This window comes from Rhinolophus sinicus, linkage group LG09, assembly GCF_036562045.2.
Source record: "Rhinolophus sinicus isolate RSC01 linkage group LG09, ASM3656204v1, whole genome shotgun sequence".
In the NCBI taxonomy this organism is placed as follows: Eukaryota; Metazoa; Chordata; class Mammalia; order Chiroptera; family Rhinolophidae; genus Rhinolophus; species Rhinolophus sinicus.
The window spans coordinates 22,311,671-22,328,959 of NC_133758.1; the positions used below are offsets into that span (position 1 = coordinate 22,311,671).

The 17,289-nt window shown below is 40.6% G+C and overlaps 1 protein-coding gene across 2 annotated transcripts in view; it reads left to right on the plus strand.

Annotated features, from left to right (window-relative positions):
* EPG5 (ectopic P-granules 5 autophagy tethering factor) overlaps positions 1-17,289 on the plus strand; it is a 97,003-nt gene that overhangs the window by 25,858 nt on the left and 53,856 nt on the right. For both annotated transcript variants that reach the window (XM_019739694.2, XM_019739695.2), the window contains exons 11-17: positions 3,098-3,255; positions 4,398-4,552; positions 6,263-6,403; positions 10,074-10,238; positions 12,306-12,425; positions 13,066-13,325; positions 17,051-17,191. In XM_019739694.2, the coding sequence (XP_019595253.2) occupies positions 3,098-3,255; positions 4,398-4,552; positions 6,263-6,403; positions 10,074-10,238; positions 12,306-12,425; positions 13,066-13,325; positions 17,051-17,191 (1,140 nt within the window). The remainder of the gene's footprint in view (positions 1-3,097; positions 3,256-4,397; positions 4,553-6,262; positions 6,404-10,073; positions 10,239-12,305; positions 12,426-13,065; positions 13,326-17,050; positions 17,192-17,289) is intronic.

Consider the following 17,289-nt stretch of genomic DNA (forward strand, 5'->3'; position numbering starts at 1 on the left):
TAGTGAGAAAGATTGACGTGACAGTATTGACTGAAGAAGAGCTCTTGTATAATGTCTTCGTGTATTTCATCTATTCCTTATCTTTGGCAAATTCATGGGCTTTTAGTTTCCTTAACTGTAGTGTTGACTGAAATGATTCTTTCAGGTTTCTTTTAATCTTTAAACAGCTGGATTCTGATATCTCAGTTTTGTCACCCCTGAACTTTTGGGGGTAGCCTTGAGCAGAGGATGAATTCTGTTTCATACCCATCTCTGGTGCCTCCAGTGAGGCAGAATAGGTGCTCAGTGCACGGTACAAATGATTTGCTGACTGGATTGTTCAAGTTGTGCTACTGCGAGGGTTTCCAGGGCCAGGACGGTCATGGGTCTTGGTCCCCCGTCTTGGCTACACAAATGCTGTATTCTGGTCATGCGCTTTGCTGCTTCCTACGCCTAGGTTACATCTGCGGCAGAGGCGGGCCCAGCAGCGCGCCCTGCACTCCGAGCTTCTGTTCAAGTGTAGGAGCGGGTTCTGCCGAAGCATGTACCCTCTGCTAGGAGATGAGGGCCCGCCTCCTACCCCACTCAGCTCCACTCATGAACTGACAGCTGTCCCTCACCTTTCCCGTCTGAGCTTTCTGTACGCCTTTGCCTCTTAGCCTTAGCCCCTTATCGATTGTATGTCGTGCAGTGGCTTGGGGTCTTGGTCTGCCATGTACTGTTACCTTGGGCAAGTCACCTAATATTTGTGGCCCCACTTTCTTCATTTATAAAGTGGAAATGATGAGCGTGATACTAGCTATTCATTGACCTCTGAATGTGTTACAAGGATCAAATGTGGTAATATGTGGAAATACTTTTTAAACCATAAAGGACTTTTCACATGTAAATGGTGATTCTTTTGTGGTTTCAGACAGAGCAGAATAACTGCTTCCTTAATGCGAGATGAGGACTCCTTGACTAGGTCTTAACCACTTTTAACACGTTGCGTATGGATCACGAGAATCTTCACGAGGGATTTAAACCCTGCCGTATACAACGTGTTAAGTACTCCAAAGGCATGGATCTAAGACAAATAGAACTTGGGCTTAGGAATTTATCTTTAGATGACATTTGTTACACATTCTATACTGTCCATAAATTTGGAAGTCTTACGAGGTGCACTAAACCCTGTTCAGGATCCTGCCCGGGGGTCAGTGCAGGAGCACCCACCCCCTGAAGCTGGCCTGCTCCTGGGGAAGAGTCTCCCAGCTCCCAGCTCCTGTCACTGGTTTTTGTGCTTTTTAGCGGAGGCAAAGCTCTCACCTTGGTTACTTACTGTCTTTTGTATTCTGAGCTGTGAACCATCCTGTAACAACATATTTGTAATTAACAAAGATAATAACTGTTTTAAACTTTAAAATATTGAGAACTATTGTTCTTGAATATAATTTATTTTAGGAAATTTATTTTAGGGAAGAAATTATATGAGAAGTTATGTATTTCAGGCCATGAAATTTAAATTTATTTGGCACTCCAATGGAAATTTCTGACAGTAACTATCCTCCCAACCTAAAAGAAAACAAACCAAAACCAAATGAGAGATAGCAGAAACCTAAGCCATTCTTACTGCGTGTCTGCCATATAGGGAATTTCATAGCCCAACAGAAACACTTGCTTGCGACATTACTTTTAAGACCTCTACAATTTTCCCTGATTGTTTTGGGATCCGTTATACCAGAGTGTCAGGCCACATGTGAGATGTTACAATAATTATTTATTAAGATAGAAGCCTGGCTCACCTAAACTTAGAGAAGTTTCTTCAACTTTTGCTTAGGAGTTTAGCTGGTGGTTCGGACCGTAAGTGGCCTGATGGCTCATAGACATGGGTTAGGCAAGCACTACTTCTTTGTCTTTTTCTCTTAATAAGCTTTATTTATTTGTAATTGGCCAATTTGTAGTTTTGCCTGAAATATAGCAACAATTTTTGCATGCCTCCCTGTTTTATTTAGGTTTTTTTGAGATAAATTCACATAGCATAAAAATTTAACCCGCATTTGAGTGTTGACGGTTTTCGAGATACTGGTTTAAATACCGGATAATTAATATATGGGACTCTGGGTTACATACTGCACTATACAAAGGTGAACAGAACCTGGTTTCTGCTCTCAAATTGTTGTGGTTAGCATGTGTACATAAATCACAGTACCCTGAGGTGTTTCTCATTGTGTGGTTTGAGGACCACTTGGGCCTGAGTTGCCTTGGGTGACTGTAAAAAGTGCACATCCTTGGGCCCCAGCTGTGACCTACAAAACCAGGATCTTGGTAGGCAGGCTTTCAGAGTGTAAGAACCTGCATTTCCTACGAAGTCTGCAGGTGATTTTTCTGCGGCCTATTGCTGTGTGAGAACCACTGATATAAGAATGATAATGCCCGAGTCGGGCGTGGGTGGGATTCTATAATAGTGCTGAGGAGGCAGTCGGAGGAGGGCTTCACAAGTGGAGTGACGGGGCTTGGAGGTCGGCGGTTCTGTCCAGGCTTGTCCAGGACTGGCCTCGTTCTGAATGCACAGAGGGCTCTGGTTGGTCACACGGGTCTGAGCTAGATTATGGAGGCCTTTGAACGCAGGGCTGAGGAGCTTGAATTTCACTCGGTGATGACTGAGGAGTCCCTGGAGGGCGTTCAAGTCCCCTCCCACCTCCTATTTGTGCAGCTGTATGCGGGCGCAGGCCCTTACACCCACAGCCATGCAGCCTCTCTGCCACCCATGTCATAAAAGGCTCTTTGGTTCAAAAACCAGCTCTGCCTCTTACTACCACCCTCTGTGCCTTAGCCTCACATATGAACTGGGGGTAATATCGATAATCGTACTGGCCTTGGTTTTCGTGAGGCTGGGATGAGATGCCATATACATGGCGTGGTGATTAGAACAGTACCTGGCACAGACCCAGGGCTGTATGCGCATTCCTCTTGTCGTTATCCATCCTCAAGGTGTTTATGCCTGAAGCGTGTTAGAAAAATTGCTGTAGTGGGATTTAAGAATTGTTTTTCTTTCCTGTTAGAGCTGAAGTTTGTCTGCTTTCTTAATGTGGTGAAGTTGACGGACGTAAAATGATTCCTGCTTTTTTAAATCACGCAGACTTGGCATTTGGCTGTTTATGTCGGAAATGCCCTTTGGGACGCTGTCGGTCCAGATGCTCTGGAAGCTCTTCTACCTCATGCACCAGGCGGAGAGCGGGGATCTGGGGAAGCTCTGCACTGCCCTCCCGCCCGCTGAGTGCAAGAAGCATCTTCAAGGTACAGCCGTGCCGAACCAGGCAGCGTCCATCTTTGCTTACCTGCATGTCTGTTGTCGTCAGTGCTTTCTTCTCTTTACTTTTAGAAGGACTAAGAGAGGATGGTTTTACTCTGGATACTCGTGGAATCGTTTTGAAATTCGATAAAACACATTTGTGGTTTTTGACTTATTAGAATGATAATTCCAATTTTTGTTATCCTTTGGATAGTCATTCCTATTATAAACACAGTCTGGGGATGGGAAATGAAAGTTGGCTTGGTCAGTGCCCCATAGAGTTATTCTGACAATACAGGAAATTTGCTTCACTGCCTTTGATTTCTCAAGTTCATACACACAGGAAAAGAATTGTTGGCTTGTTGCCTTCTTGCTGTGAAAAGTTCCATGAGAAAATATATTTTCTAAACAGACTTTCTTTTTCTCCCTCCATACAACTTGCCTTTGCAGTATTTAGTTTTCTGGCACGTGTTGCAAAGCTGTTTGTCAGTACTGTCCCCTAGTAACAAAATGTCATATGGTATCCTCTGAGAAACTGGCAAAACATATATCCTGTGTGTCCCATTCATCAGTATTTCATTCATGGTTATAATTAAATTTTTGCCCTAAATTTTATAGTCAACTGTCTCTTGTTCGAAATGCCGTGTTTGTGCTGATAGTTTGCCAGTCTTACCAGTTTTCGTCAATAGGTTGTCACTCATGTGCCTGACAATTGCCAAGTAGCTTCAAGTGTGCCTTGGAAGATGTCTCCCCAGTGACAGTAGTAGTGCTTTGCAGTTGACAAAGCACTTCACCAATGACATGTCATTTAATCTTAAATATCCTTTTGAGACAGATGAGGAAACTGTGGCTTGGAGATGTTAAATGTCGCCTCTGAGGCTACATTATATTTAGAGCTGCAGTTTTATCTGCCCCAGCCTTCTTCCTGATGCTTGTAGAAATCCATTCTGGAACACAGAAAGAGTCTTTTTTTTTTTCTTTTTTCTTTTAGCAGGAAAGAAGTTAAAGTTTAATAATGCGTATCTCCTGCATACACGGGAAAGACCCAGGAACACTGTCTAAATGTCTTTTAATTTTATATCGTCTTTTTCTCTGGAAGAGTAAAGTGATGTATATTTATTCTTTCCCCATTTTAATTTTCTTACAGATCCCGAACATTTTGTGAACTTTGCGAAGTGCCTTTCCTCCATGAATAGCTCGGAAGAGATTTGCCTTCTGACGACATTTGCTCAGATGGCTCAGGCCAGGAGAACCGATGTGGATGAAGCCTTCATAAAAATTATTGTTCTGGAGATATATGAGGTTAGAATATGAAGTTTTAGAAGTCAGCTAAACATTTTTTTTTGGATTGTCCACCTATCGATTCTTTGGGGACTGCTTTTTTTAAAAAAAACGTGACTCCACGCACGGGAGGAGAGAGAGAATGAGAGGAACATGATTTCGCTATAAGGAGTATTGAAAATACGAATCATACCCATTCCATTTCCCCCTCCTATCTCTTCACATTTGATACCTGAGTTTTGGTAAGAAATAGACAGTCTGGCACAGCCTGACACTCAGTTTTTATACTGTCTGTTCTTGTCTCCGCCTTCCCCCTCCGACCCTGCCAGTCATGTGAAATGTTTAAATGAAACAGTATTCTTTCCATCAGGATGGAATATTCTTTCCATCAGGAAAGAATACTGAATCTAGAGTTAGAAGGCCTGGGTTTGTTTTAAATCTGCTATTAATTGCCCATCTCACATCAGAAAAGATGCCTTCGCACTCTGGGCCTCAGTCTCCTCATCTCTAAAATGACAGGCTGGGATGAGATCCTTTTCCGCTGAGCCGTCCCTTAGCAGTGGAGGAGAGTACATTTTGGACCCGTGGGTGTCTAGGGACATAACCCAAAATGGTTGCCAAAACATTCATTTTAGTTTTGTGTATATTACAAAAAAAACATGCCCATTTTCAATTTAGGCTGTCATTTATCTATTTGTCTTCATAAAAAATGTTTCCTCCCAAATAGTCAAGTAAACTCAGGTAAAATTATGTTTGAAGAAGATTCTCAGAGCTTATTATCCTTTACCCAGTACTCCAGTTTGAGCACGACAGAACTGGATGAGTTCTTTTCCATGATCAAATACTCTATGAAGCTGTTCTGATACTTCTACTTTGTAACCATGCATGAGGTTAAAGCCTGGATGGATCTGGAATTTCAGACTGTCTTCATGGTGTGAAAAAATTGAGGGGGAAAGAAGGTATATTTTCACATAGATAAAACTGCATTTCTTTTACGATGGATCTTGGCATTCTCCGGATCCATTGCTAAAGTAATATTTATGCTCTTGAATACTGTTTCAAGTATTCTGACCAGTATTCATAGTAAAAATTACATTCTGTGTTACCTTCTGATACTGTGTGTGTACATGTGTAAGCACATGCGTGAATTGAAGCAATACTTAATCTTACGGGACGCACTCACATTTTCTATTCTATTTTACTTTACTGTTATTTTTCTGTTCTATTCCATTGTATTAAAAAATGCTGGGCATTGGCATCAATGGATTGTAGCCTGTAGCTTGGAAGACATTGTTCAAGAGGAGCTGGTAAACGCTGATATTTTAGATGCTCTCGTAGTTGGGGATCTTATTTTGTAGGAGTAAACAGGTATTTCCATGAAATGCATCCTGATTCTCATCATTTTAGTGATTTTCTCAAATTAGGAAAGTTTTGACACAGAAGGGATTATTTTATTGCTACCTTGGGATGTACTCTCCGAATCTAGCACTTGAAGTCATTGTTACATAGTAGTTGCCTTTCCCTTCGGTTCCTTCTCCTCCCACCTTCCAGCCTCAGGGTAGACACTTTGTTCTCTGAAGTTCTGACATCTTTCTGAACCCGGTGTGAACTGAGACTCAATGTGAGATTCTTTCTGCTTTACTTGAAAACGTCCTAAATAAATTATGGAAATGAATTTTGACTGGTAATTGGTATTAAAAGTGCTCTCTCGCCACTGTCTCCCACTTTTAGGTATCTTATGTCACCCTGTCCACGAGAGAGACTTTTTCAAAGGTTGGTCGAGAGCTTTTAGGGGCCATCACAGCTGTTCACCCCGAGATAATTTCTGTCCTTTTGGATAGAGTTCAAGACACCATTGACCAGGTTGGAATGGTAAGAGCACTGATTTTGTTTATTTGTTTGTTTGTTTTGCCTTTTTTTCCATTTAAATCCCGGAGTAATGGAGCAATAGGAAAAAAAACAAGGATGTTGGGAGTGAGTGAGTCATCGGCACAACAGGATGAAGAGAACATTTATTGTGTCCCAGGCTCTGTGCCATTCACTGTGCCTACTTGGGATTAGCTGGTACTTATAAAAAGCTGTGATTGCTGTTCTTTAATCTCCTCCAAGTGACCTTTCTGCCTCCTCCAATAACAGGTTTTTCCTTTAAATAATTCACTACAAAGCCTACCATTTATTAACCGTTTTTATTTCCTAATTTTGTTTGGCTTTCATAATTCTTATATTTTATACTTGGAAGAAACAACGTTGATTAAGAAACAAGGCACTTTTAAATCAGTCAAAAGCAAAATTAAAAGCAGTAATTTAAGTCGAGCAAGACGGATATAGATTACTTCCGTCATTTGTCACTATCACTTTTGTAATCTTTATGTAGTTTTTAGTAATAGCTTTATTGAGATATAATTCATATATCATACAATTATCTATTTAGAGTGTACAAGTCAATGATTTTTTAGTACATTCGCAGATATGTACAACCATCACCATCATCAATTTTAGAACATTTTTATCATCTCAGAAAGAGACCACATACCCTTTAGTCATCACACTCTGTCCTGCCCTCCCGGCTCGCCCTAAGCAACCGCTAACCTACTTTCTGTCTTTATAGATTTGACTATTCTGCACATTTCATGTAAATGGAAGCATGCAATATGTGGTCCTTTGTGACTGGCTTCTTTCATTAGCATGTTTTTCAGGTTCATCCATATTGTATGTAGCATGTACTTCATTCTTTTTTATGACCAAATAGTATCCCGTTGTATGGATGTACCATGTGAAAAAAACCATACATTTAATGAAGATTTTCCTCATTGTATGTAATAAGGCTGTAGTGTGTTTTTCTAATGGCAGATAGTCATGTGTCATAACTTTTAAGAGGAATGTTTAAAGTGATAGTATTTTTCTGTGGCTCTATATTTACAAAGGGCCCTTGCATCTTATAGTCACTTGGAAAATTACAGGGTACTTTTTTTTTTATATTCTGTTTTGTTGAGAGTTCTTATTAGGATTCTTTTTTCCAAGTGTTAGACCTTTAATTTGTTTTTGTTGTCTTATTGCATTGACTGTGTTCTTTATTATAATATTGAATTGATGTAGTGAGCGTGGACATCCTTGCCTTGTTCCCTATCATAGTGGAAAAGGCTTGAAAGTTCACCATTAAGTATAATGTTAGCTATAGGTTTTTCATTGATGCTCTGTATTAGGCTGAGAAAGTTTCCTTTTCCAGTTTGCTGAGTTTTTTCATGAATGGTTGTTCAGTTGCTTTTCCTGCATTCGATTGAAATGATCTTATGATTTTTATCTGTTTTTGTTGTGGTAAATTACATTGGTCTTCAAATGTTGAACCATCATTATTTCCTGGAATAAAGACCATGTAATCATGGTGTATAGTTTTTTTTGTGTGTGTGTGTGTATTGCTAGATTCAGTGTGACAATAATGTTTGTTGAGGATTTTTACATATGCATATTCATGAGGGATATTAATCTATAATTTTATTTTCTTGTGTCTTTGTCTTTGTTGATTTTAAGGTTATATTTACTATATACCATGAGTTAGGAAATATTCTCTTTTCTATTTTTTATAAGAGTTTTTGTACGATTGTTATGCATTCTTTCTTTAATGTTTTATAGAGTTTACCAGTGAAATCATCTAGGTCTAGAGTTTTCTTTGTGGATAGTCTTGAAATTTTTAAATAGAAAACTCTTCAGATTTTTATTTTTCCTGAGTCAGTTTTGGTAATTTAGATCTTTAAAGGAATTTTTTTTTAAAGATTTTATTGGGGAAGGGGAACCGGACTTTATTGGGGAACAGTGTGTACTTCCAGGCCTTTTTTTCCAAGTCAAGTTGTTGTCCTTTCAATCTTAGTTGTGGAGGGTGCCGTTCAGCTTCAAATTGTTGTCCTTTCAGTCTTAGTTGTGGAGGGTGCAGCTCAGCTTCACGTCCAGTTGCCATTTTTCTAGTTGCAGGGAGCACAGCCCACCATCCCTTGCGGGAGTCGAGGAATCGACCTGGCAACCTTGTGGTTGAGAGCCCACTGGCCCATGTGGGAATCAAACCGGCAACCTTCGGAGTTAGGAGAATGGAGCTCTAACCGCCTGAGCCACCGGGCTGGCCCAAAGGAATTTTTCCTAACTAGTTGAATTTATTGGCACAGAGTTGTTGGTAATATTCCCTTGTTAGCCTTTTAATGTACATGGGGTCTTTCCTGAAAGCCTCCTTTCATTCTTGGTGGGCAGATACATGCTATACCATTATTTTATGTAGTTGGGGTAGGTACTTTTCTCTCCAGATCTCATTACTATACTCATTGATTTAGTACCATCATTTTGCTCTTTCTGTCAGATACCAGATAAAGTAGGATTTTTTTTTAATTTAAATATAACTATTTTACTATTTTATTCAGAATATTCAAGACTTTTATTAATAAATCCTCATGAAAACTTAACTAAATATACATACAAATATACACACACAAAGAAAAGGAAAGATCTCTTTAAAATTCATTCTTTCTACTGTTCTTTCAAATTTTGTTTTGTGTCCCATGTAGGAACCTGAAAAATGCTGGTATGTATGTTCTAGACCTGTGTTGTCCAATACATGTAACTGTAGAGCCCCTGCAATGTAGCGAGCCCAAATTGAGAATCATTATAAGTATAAAATACTCATTGGGTTTTGAAGACTTAGTGTGAACAAAAAATGTAACATACCAATAATTTTTCTAATGGTTACATGTTGAAATAATATTTTGGACATATTGAATTAAAATATATTATTAAATTAATTTTACTTGTTTCTTTTGACTTTTAAAATATGTGACTATTACAAAAATTAAAATTACTTTTGTGACTTGCATTGTATTTCCATTCCATAGTACTTCTCTAGAGATTATAAATGAATAGCTCTTCTGATCAGTCTCCCTTAAAGCAAACTGTGTTATCTTAATTTGCATACATGGATATGTTATTTAAAAAGTGGCACTATAGAATTCTTGTGAACAGGATTTTAAATTTATTATAGAATCATATAGATAGAAAAGTAGAGAAATATGGTCAATTGCTGTGTATCTGACATCCAGTTTCAACAATTACCAGCTCATGGTTGATCTTGTTTCATTTTGATCTCCATCCACTCCTTGCTCCTCCTCCCTAGAGTGTTTTGAAGTTAATAGAAATATCTTTTTAAATACCATAGAAGAAATAATTATTTAAAGTGCTCTTTTTGTAAAATGAATTACCTCCCCCTGATTTGTCATGACTTTAAATTTGGATCTTAGTATGGTGGTTTTCCTAAACAGAAGTATACCAATGTACATGTTGAAAAAAGATTGACCTTTATAAAGTATTGCAAAATGTGCTTTTGGTGTATCATTAGTTTCAGTATTCATTTGATTTGGTTGTCCATTTCATTTGTCTAAAAATCAAACAAAACTCCACCTTTTTTTGGAGAAAAAGTTTTGCAAGCAGTTTAATAATGTAATATTGTAGTAATATAGGGTTGTCCCTAAGTTTTGATTTTAATTATTATCATTTTCTTTTTAATAAGGTCTCTTTATACCTGTTTAAAGAATTGCCTTTGTATCTTTGGCGACCTTCTGCCTCTGAGATAGCTGTGATTCGGGATTGGCTGTTGAATTATAACCTGACAATGGTGAAGAACAAATTGGCCTGTGTTATTCTAGAAGGACTGAATTGGGGATTTGGTGAACAGGTATGTGTTAAAACCATTCCCTAGAGACTGGTGGTTCTACATCCGTCAGTTTCAAAGAACGTTTTCTCAAAACATCAACATTTTTGAGTATCATTTGCAAAGTCTGCAAATTCTTTTAGCTGTGTCAGAGTTTCGGATCTTCTCTTTAATTCTGTTTTGCAGAGTGAGCATCTTCTAAAGGAAGGTAAATTGTTCCACACTCAGAGTTCTTCACTTTTTCTTTATAGATGATTTCTTTATAGATCTGTTGTTTTATCTCTGGCTCTTTACTGCAGTTCCTCTTAATTGCCTCTCCTGCTTCTGGTCCTTCTTCTGGGTTTTGTCTTGCATGTCATTGCCAGATTTGTCTTCTGAAGCACTGTGCATTGGTTAAGAGCCTGAGCTCTGAGCCAGCCTGCCTGGGTTCGGATCCCAGCTCTGTCACCTGCTGGCTGTGTGACTCTGAGCAAGCTTCCTGAACTCTCTGGGCCTCAGTTGCTCATCTGTAAGCATCAGTATTAATGAGCTTGCTTCATAGGGTTGTTGTAAGGATTCAACAAGTTAAGACACATGTGAAGTTTTTGGCACATGTGAAGTACTGAGTGGTGATAGTTTCTTTAATAGTTTATTATTATTAAGGGCTTGCTACCTGTCATGTCTCTAAAGATGTCAGGTCAAGTGATTTTGACTGTTAAACCATTCCTGCCTCTTTACCCTAGGCTTTAGTTGGCTCCTTGATCAAAATATTTAAAGATTTTAAAGGGAAAATGAGAGAGAACTCAGTCCTCTTCAACTGTGTGCCAGCTTTTGTTCTGAGCAAGTCATTGCGGCCAGGCAGCCATCGTGTGTGGTTTGCATGGCCATGGCCCCTGTACAGAGAAGGAAACTGAAGCCAGGGAGCTTTTCCCCCAGGGTGTCCCTGACCATGTGGGACTTCTCTCTCTCACATGCTGGTGGGTGAGTGCTACAGGAGCTGTTCTCCACCTTCACAGTCTCTGCTTGTGAACAGAACCCCAGGCGCCTCTCTCCCAGAGAGCTGCATGAAGACTCCGCTGTGGGAGTCTCCTTGCTCCTTTGTTAAAGTTAGAAAAGTTATCTTCTATGAGACGGATAGGAATGCACTTCTTCAGAGGAAGACTGGGTAGGAAATTTGACAGCACTTCAGGTTCCTGAAGGAATATTTTTACCTGTGTTGTTGAGGTAAATGAAAACATTTTTTTATGTTTTCAATGATGGTAGAACAAGAAAGGGACTATAGACTTAAATATTAAGTATCTTCCTGTTTTATAATAATTAAACATCTTCCTCTTTTGTGGCAGTGTCCTTAAACTTATAACCCAAAGTCTTGAAGAGATTCTAGAGTGGGGAAGGGGGTTACCTTCAAGGATACATTTTATGGCTTGGGTCTGGGATGACTCAGGTCTATACCTATCTAGGTGCAGTGAAATGGTTCTTTAAGTTATCAGTTTTTTTTTTTTTTAAAGATTTTATTGGGGAAGGGGAACAGGACTTTATTGGGGAACAATGTGTATTTCCAGGACTTTTTTCCAAGTCAAGTTGTTGTCCTTTCAGTCTTAGTTGTGGAGGGCGCAGCTCAGCTCCAGGTGCAGTTGCCATTGCTAGTTGCAGGGGGCACAGCTCACCATCCCTTGCGGGAGTCGAGGAATTGAACTGGCAACCTTGTGGTTGAGAGGACGCGCTCCAACCAACTGAGCCATCCGGGAGCTCAGCAACATCTCAACTCAAGGTGCCGTGTTCAATCTTAGTTGCAGGGGGCAGAGCCCACCATCCCTTGCGGGACTCGAGCAATTGAACTGGCAACCTTGTGGTTGAGAGCCCACAGGCCCATGTGGGAATCGAACTGGCAGCCTTCAGAGTTAGGAGAATGGAGCTCTAACCGCCTGAGCCACCGGGCCGGCCAGTTTCTTTTCTTATTGTCATTTTAAAACTTCATTGTTAGGGGATGTGATTTTTGGAAAATTTAGCTTCTGTATCCAAGATCTCTTTTTACTATTCTGCCTAGTCTTTTGGTTCAGATATACATATATCTCAAGATGGCATCTTTGTGGTTATTTTTCTCTTTAATAGGATACCCTTCATCTGGATCAAGCAGTCCATGCTGAAGTGGCTTTAATGATTCTCGAAGCATACCAGAAATACCTTTCACAGAAGCCATATGCTGGGCTTCTTTCTGAAAGTATGAAGCAGGTATTGCCTTCTCTTGCATATTGAGGACGTATGTCTTTATTATAAATGGCTTGGGTGGATAAAGTTACAGTGTTTACCCTCAGGTTTCCTAATAACATTTCTGGCAATTTAATATATTGAAATTCAGTTCTATGGTTGGATAAAGATTTTTCTTTAAGAAGCAGCCTACATGTGACCATTTTAATATTGTGGAATTAGAGTTGAGCTACAGTGGTGTGCTGGCGCTGGCTTAACACTGGCCCAGGAAAATGTCAGAAACTTTGCAGCCGTGTTGTTAGCCTGTTAGTAGGTTGAACTTGACCATGGTGGGAGTTTTTTGTGCCACCAAAATTGGCAAACATTATAAATGAGCTCCCTGCACTCCAGTTAGTTATTAAATTTATTTACCAGCACACCATTGTTGTGTAGCAACTTTTATATTATGACTCTTGGTTGAGCTGACTCAGCTTGACTAGCAAGTAAGCTGAAGTAGTCAGTGTGAGAAATGACTTTTTAACTTAGTGTCACAAACACCGAGTGCCACTGAGTAACGTGTTCTCACTTTTGAGGGCATTGTTGATCACAAAAGGAGATGGACGGGTGAGCCTGCTGACTTAATGTGTATGTGACTAATGTGGTTTAAAATAAATAATTGTCTTAGGTTTCATATTTGGCCAGTATTGTTCGATACGGAGAGACACCTGAGACCTCATTTAACCAGTGGGCCTGGAACTTGATCTTGAGGTTGAAACTGCACAAAAACGACTACGGAATGCAGCAGAATCGCCCAACTGTCCCCTTCTCCAGCACTGTGCCTGACATGACAGAGTCACCCACGTTTCATCCTCTCCTGAAGGCTGTTAAGGCAGGCATGCCCATTGGCTGTTACCTGGCCTTAGCTATGACGGCCCTGGGCCACAGGTACATTGTTGGAGCCGAACCTCTAGGGTCGCTGAATCCTGTAGTCAGTGATGGTAGAATCTCATCTGTCACATGCCAAGGTCTGAGGCCTCCATCGAACCTGGCTAGGGGGAATCAGGGCCAAATCATAAGCCTGATGAATAGCTGACCAAGGGGAAGTGCTGCCCAAATTCATATAAGACAGATTTTACCAGAAGAATCACTTTGTTACATAATGAGTAGCGTTATATGTGTCACCCAGAGTGGAATGCTCATGTCAGCAGTAGATATGCTTTCTTCCTCAGATTAATGATCAATGTAAGTGGTCACGTGTACTGAATTTTAAAATGATGGCAGCCTAACTCCACTTCCTCAGCTGAAGGCCAACCTGCCCAGGGGAATGAAATGCCTGATGAGGCCACATGCCTCTCTGGCATGAGCCCATAGCTGCCTGTGTTTTTTCCACTGGAGTATTTATCACACTGTATTGGAGTTGTCTGTAGGGATCTTCTCTGAGGTTACGACCCAGAACTGTGTTTGTGTTACCACTTTAGCCTTAGAGGTGAACACTGTATCTGGTGCAATAAGTAACGGAAGGACGGAATAATTCTTAGGTGGTTAAAAGTCTTTTTCCTTAAGATTGTCTTCCTCTGATATACTATTTTTTTCTAGCCTATCCATTTTTTTTTATAAAAACCTCTTTGACCTATGCTTTCTGATTCTTGTGTTTTAGACCCACTGTACCACCTTTCCAGCATCTTGATTTCAGTAACTTGTTCCACATTAAGCATCTTTTCAGTGGGATGCCAGTTATCCGATCAGCCGTTAGTGTTCAGCTTTGTGCTACCGAGTAGGAGAGACGTGGAGGTGTTAGGTAGTTGCCTTCAGGTTGCTGAAAGCTTAGTGGAGATGGTGGACATAAAATAATTGGTGGCACCAAAGATCCACTCCAGGGCTGGTTGATGTGTGTGTACAGAGCAGTGGCTCTCAACCCTGCTGCTGTGTAAGTCGCTTTCGGAGTGATTCTAAAAATATCAGTTCAGGGAAGAGGGAATTGCTTTAATCCCGATCTCCTTGGCCCGGGGCCAGTTCTCCAGGTGATCTAATGTACAGCCTAGACTGAGAACCGCTCAGTAGGCGCAGGAAGAATTTAAAGGACGGAGCATCATTAGAGCAGGTTACCTCCATGGAGGAGCTGAGCTTTGCAGAGGAGTGTTAGAGCAGGCGTCCTCGGCTCAGGTGCAGAGTGGTGGCACTCACTTCTCCAGGTGATCAGTGCCCACTGTTGGAGAGTCGGCCTAAGGGCCCCCGCCCCGCCCCCGCACTGTGTGTGTATTCTGAGCAGCACCCTCACTGTACTGTAGTGTCAGTTTGTCTCCCCCTCTCCTTGGGTACTGCGTGCTCCTTCCAGGAGGGGCACTGCCTCATTTTTTATCTTTGTGTCACCCGAACTTGTGCTTAGTAGGTATTGGATTGAATGAGAGTGGGAAGGAGCACCAGGTGTCTGAGGGGGTAGGAGGAGAGGTGGAAGAAACACTCCCGACTGAATCCCGTGATTCATGTTGGTGAATGGCGGTAATCAGCCAGGTCAGTAGGGCCAAGTTATGGACACATTTGAAGGCCAAGTGAAAGGCTAGAGTTGATCCACTAGGAAGAGGAGAAATGTTATATAGGCCTTTCGGAAGGCACTCTACATTGTCTCCAGTAGTTCTAGTGTCATTTACTGTTTCCTGTGTCTCAGGTCCCTCATCTTTAAGATGGAAATAATAATAGTATTGGCCTTTTGAAGCTCTAGTGAGTTATAATACATAAACATGCTTAGAACAGTGTCTGTGGATTCTTTGAATGTAGTGCTCTGAACTTGTTTCATGATTTCTCTAATTTCTTGTATCCGTTTTGAGCCTGCAGCTCTGTATTCACTGACATGCTCCAGGTCCTCTCTAAAGATAAATACTTCTTTAGCACTAATTACTGTATCCTGAACGGGAGTGAGGGTGAGGATAAAGGTTTCTCTTCAGGGCTGAACTCGAGAGTAAAAACTCCACTGTGAACATCTGGTATATATATATACTAGAACTGGCTTAAGGCAATTTTATGAATGCTCTTCAGGTTTGGGATAGAGTATGCAGTAACATAAGTTGTACATGAATATAACATCACAGATAATTCAGAGGACAGTAGTCAAAAATATTACTCAGAATTTTTCCACCCTAATACAACATTTTTTTGTGTGTGGTTATTTTTGTGTAATTTTTCCTTTGATCTTTTTTAGAATTATAATATATGTATAATTTTATATATCCTTTGTTTTTCACTTTTTTTCCCCTCCTTCTTCCATGTTCCCCCGCGCCCCCTCCGTACACACACACACACTCCAGTTAAAGCCGTTGTTTCTCAGTCTAGTTGTGTAGGACACAGCTCCCTGGCCCATGATGGTATTATGAGCCTTGCGCTCCTCCCGGCTGAGGCAGTCGGTCACCGATTGTCGGTCTGGTTGGCTGCTCACAGCAGCTCATGGCAGCTCTCGCTGGCTGCCGGCCACTCACGCTTGCTACCGGCTGCTCATGGCAGCACACAGCAGCCCGCGCGGCAGCTCATGCCAACCAACCTCCAGTTGCTCACAGCAGCCCAGCTCCAGGAAGCACTGTTGTTCACAATTTTAGCTGTAGAGGGCACAGCTCACTGGCCCATGTGGGAATCGAACTGGCAACCTCGGTTAGGAGCATGGCTTGCCAACCACCGGAGCTACTGGACCAGCCCTGTTTTTCACTTTTAATATTGTAAACGTTTCCCTTATGTCATAATCTTTGCATTGTTACTTTTATTTTTTGAAATGATTTTTTCCCCCTAGAATTATAGCAATATCACTAAATTATAGAATTTGGAAAATGGAGAAAAAGCCACTCGCTAATACCACTGCAACACAATGAGCATTTTGGTGTGACATCATCCCTGTGTATTTCCCACCCCCCATATAAATCTTCTTTACTACTAGTTGTAGTCAGAAGTATAAAATTTTATGTTTTTTTTCCCCAGTATTATTATAGCAGAAGTATTTTTCCATGTTGCCCTTGGCCATCATATGCATTATTTTAAAACCATGTAATAATATTCTCATTGAATGGATTTTCTCAAAATTTATGTAAGTCATTTCTGTCTCAGAGTTTGCAATTAATTATAAATAATTCCCCAAAAGTGCATGTTTACATATTTTTTTTCTGTAATAGAGATTATTTCCTGAGGATAGATTCTCTGGAGTAAAAAAATAAGTAAATGTTTATGCCACACTGGTTTCAGAAGACTTTTTGCCAATTTGTACTGTCAGATTGAGCTCCCTTTTGGATCTTCTCTTTGCTGTAATACCTTGTGGGACTAGCAGACAGTGAGAACACTTCGACTCTTAGAAGAAGCAGCATTAGAGGAACAAAATGGGGTGGTGGCAAGCGCTCTGGACTAGAATTTTGCAAACCTGGGTTCTCATTTGGACTCCACACTAGGAAATTATATGAATTTGGGCATGATACTTCACCTTTACCATCTGTGAAATGAAAATAACGATGAACTGTTAAGTTCCTTTGTACTTCCAGAGTTGTGATCTAATGTTTCTGCAGGAAGGTTGGGTATGCAAAAATGTTTTGGAGACCTAAGATAATCCTGGTAGCATGTAGGCTGACAGCTCATTGGAAGAACATCATTTTATGAACTGGCTCCCTTGTATGCTGACTGTCTTTTTCTTTTTTCCACAGCATTGAGAAGTTCTGTGCAGAAGGCATCCCACTGTTGGGAATTCTGGTCCAGTCGAGGCATTTGAGAACAGTGGTCCATGTCCTGGATAAGATTCTGCCTTTGTTCTACCCTTGCCAGTATTACCTTCTGAAGAACGAGCAGTAAGTAGAGAACAGCTCAGTGAGTACACATGACGACGTCTTCTGGTTTCTCAAGGAAAATAGGGAATGATATTTCGGTAGTGTATTTTTTATGAGGC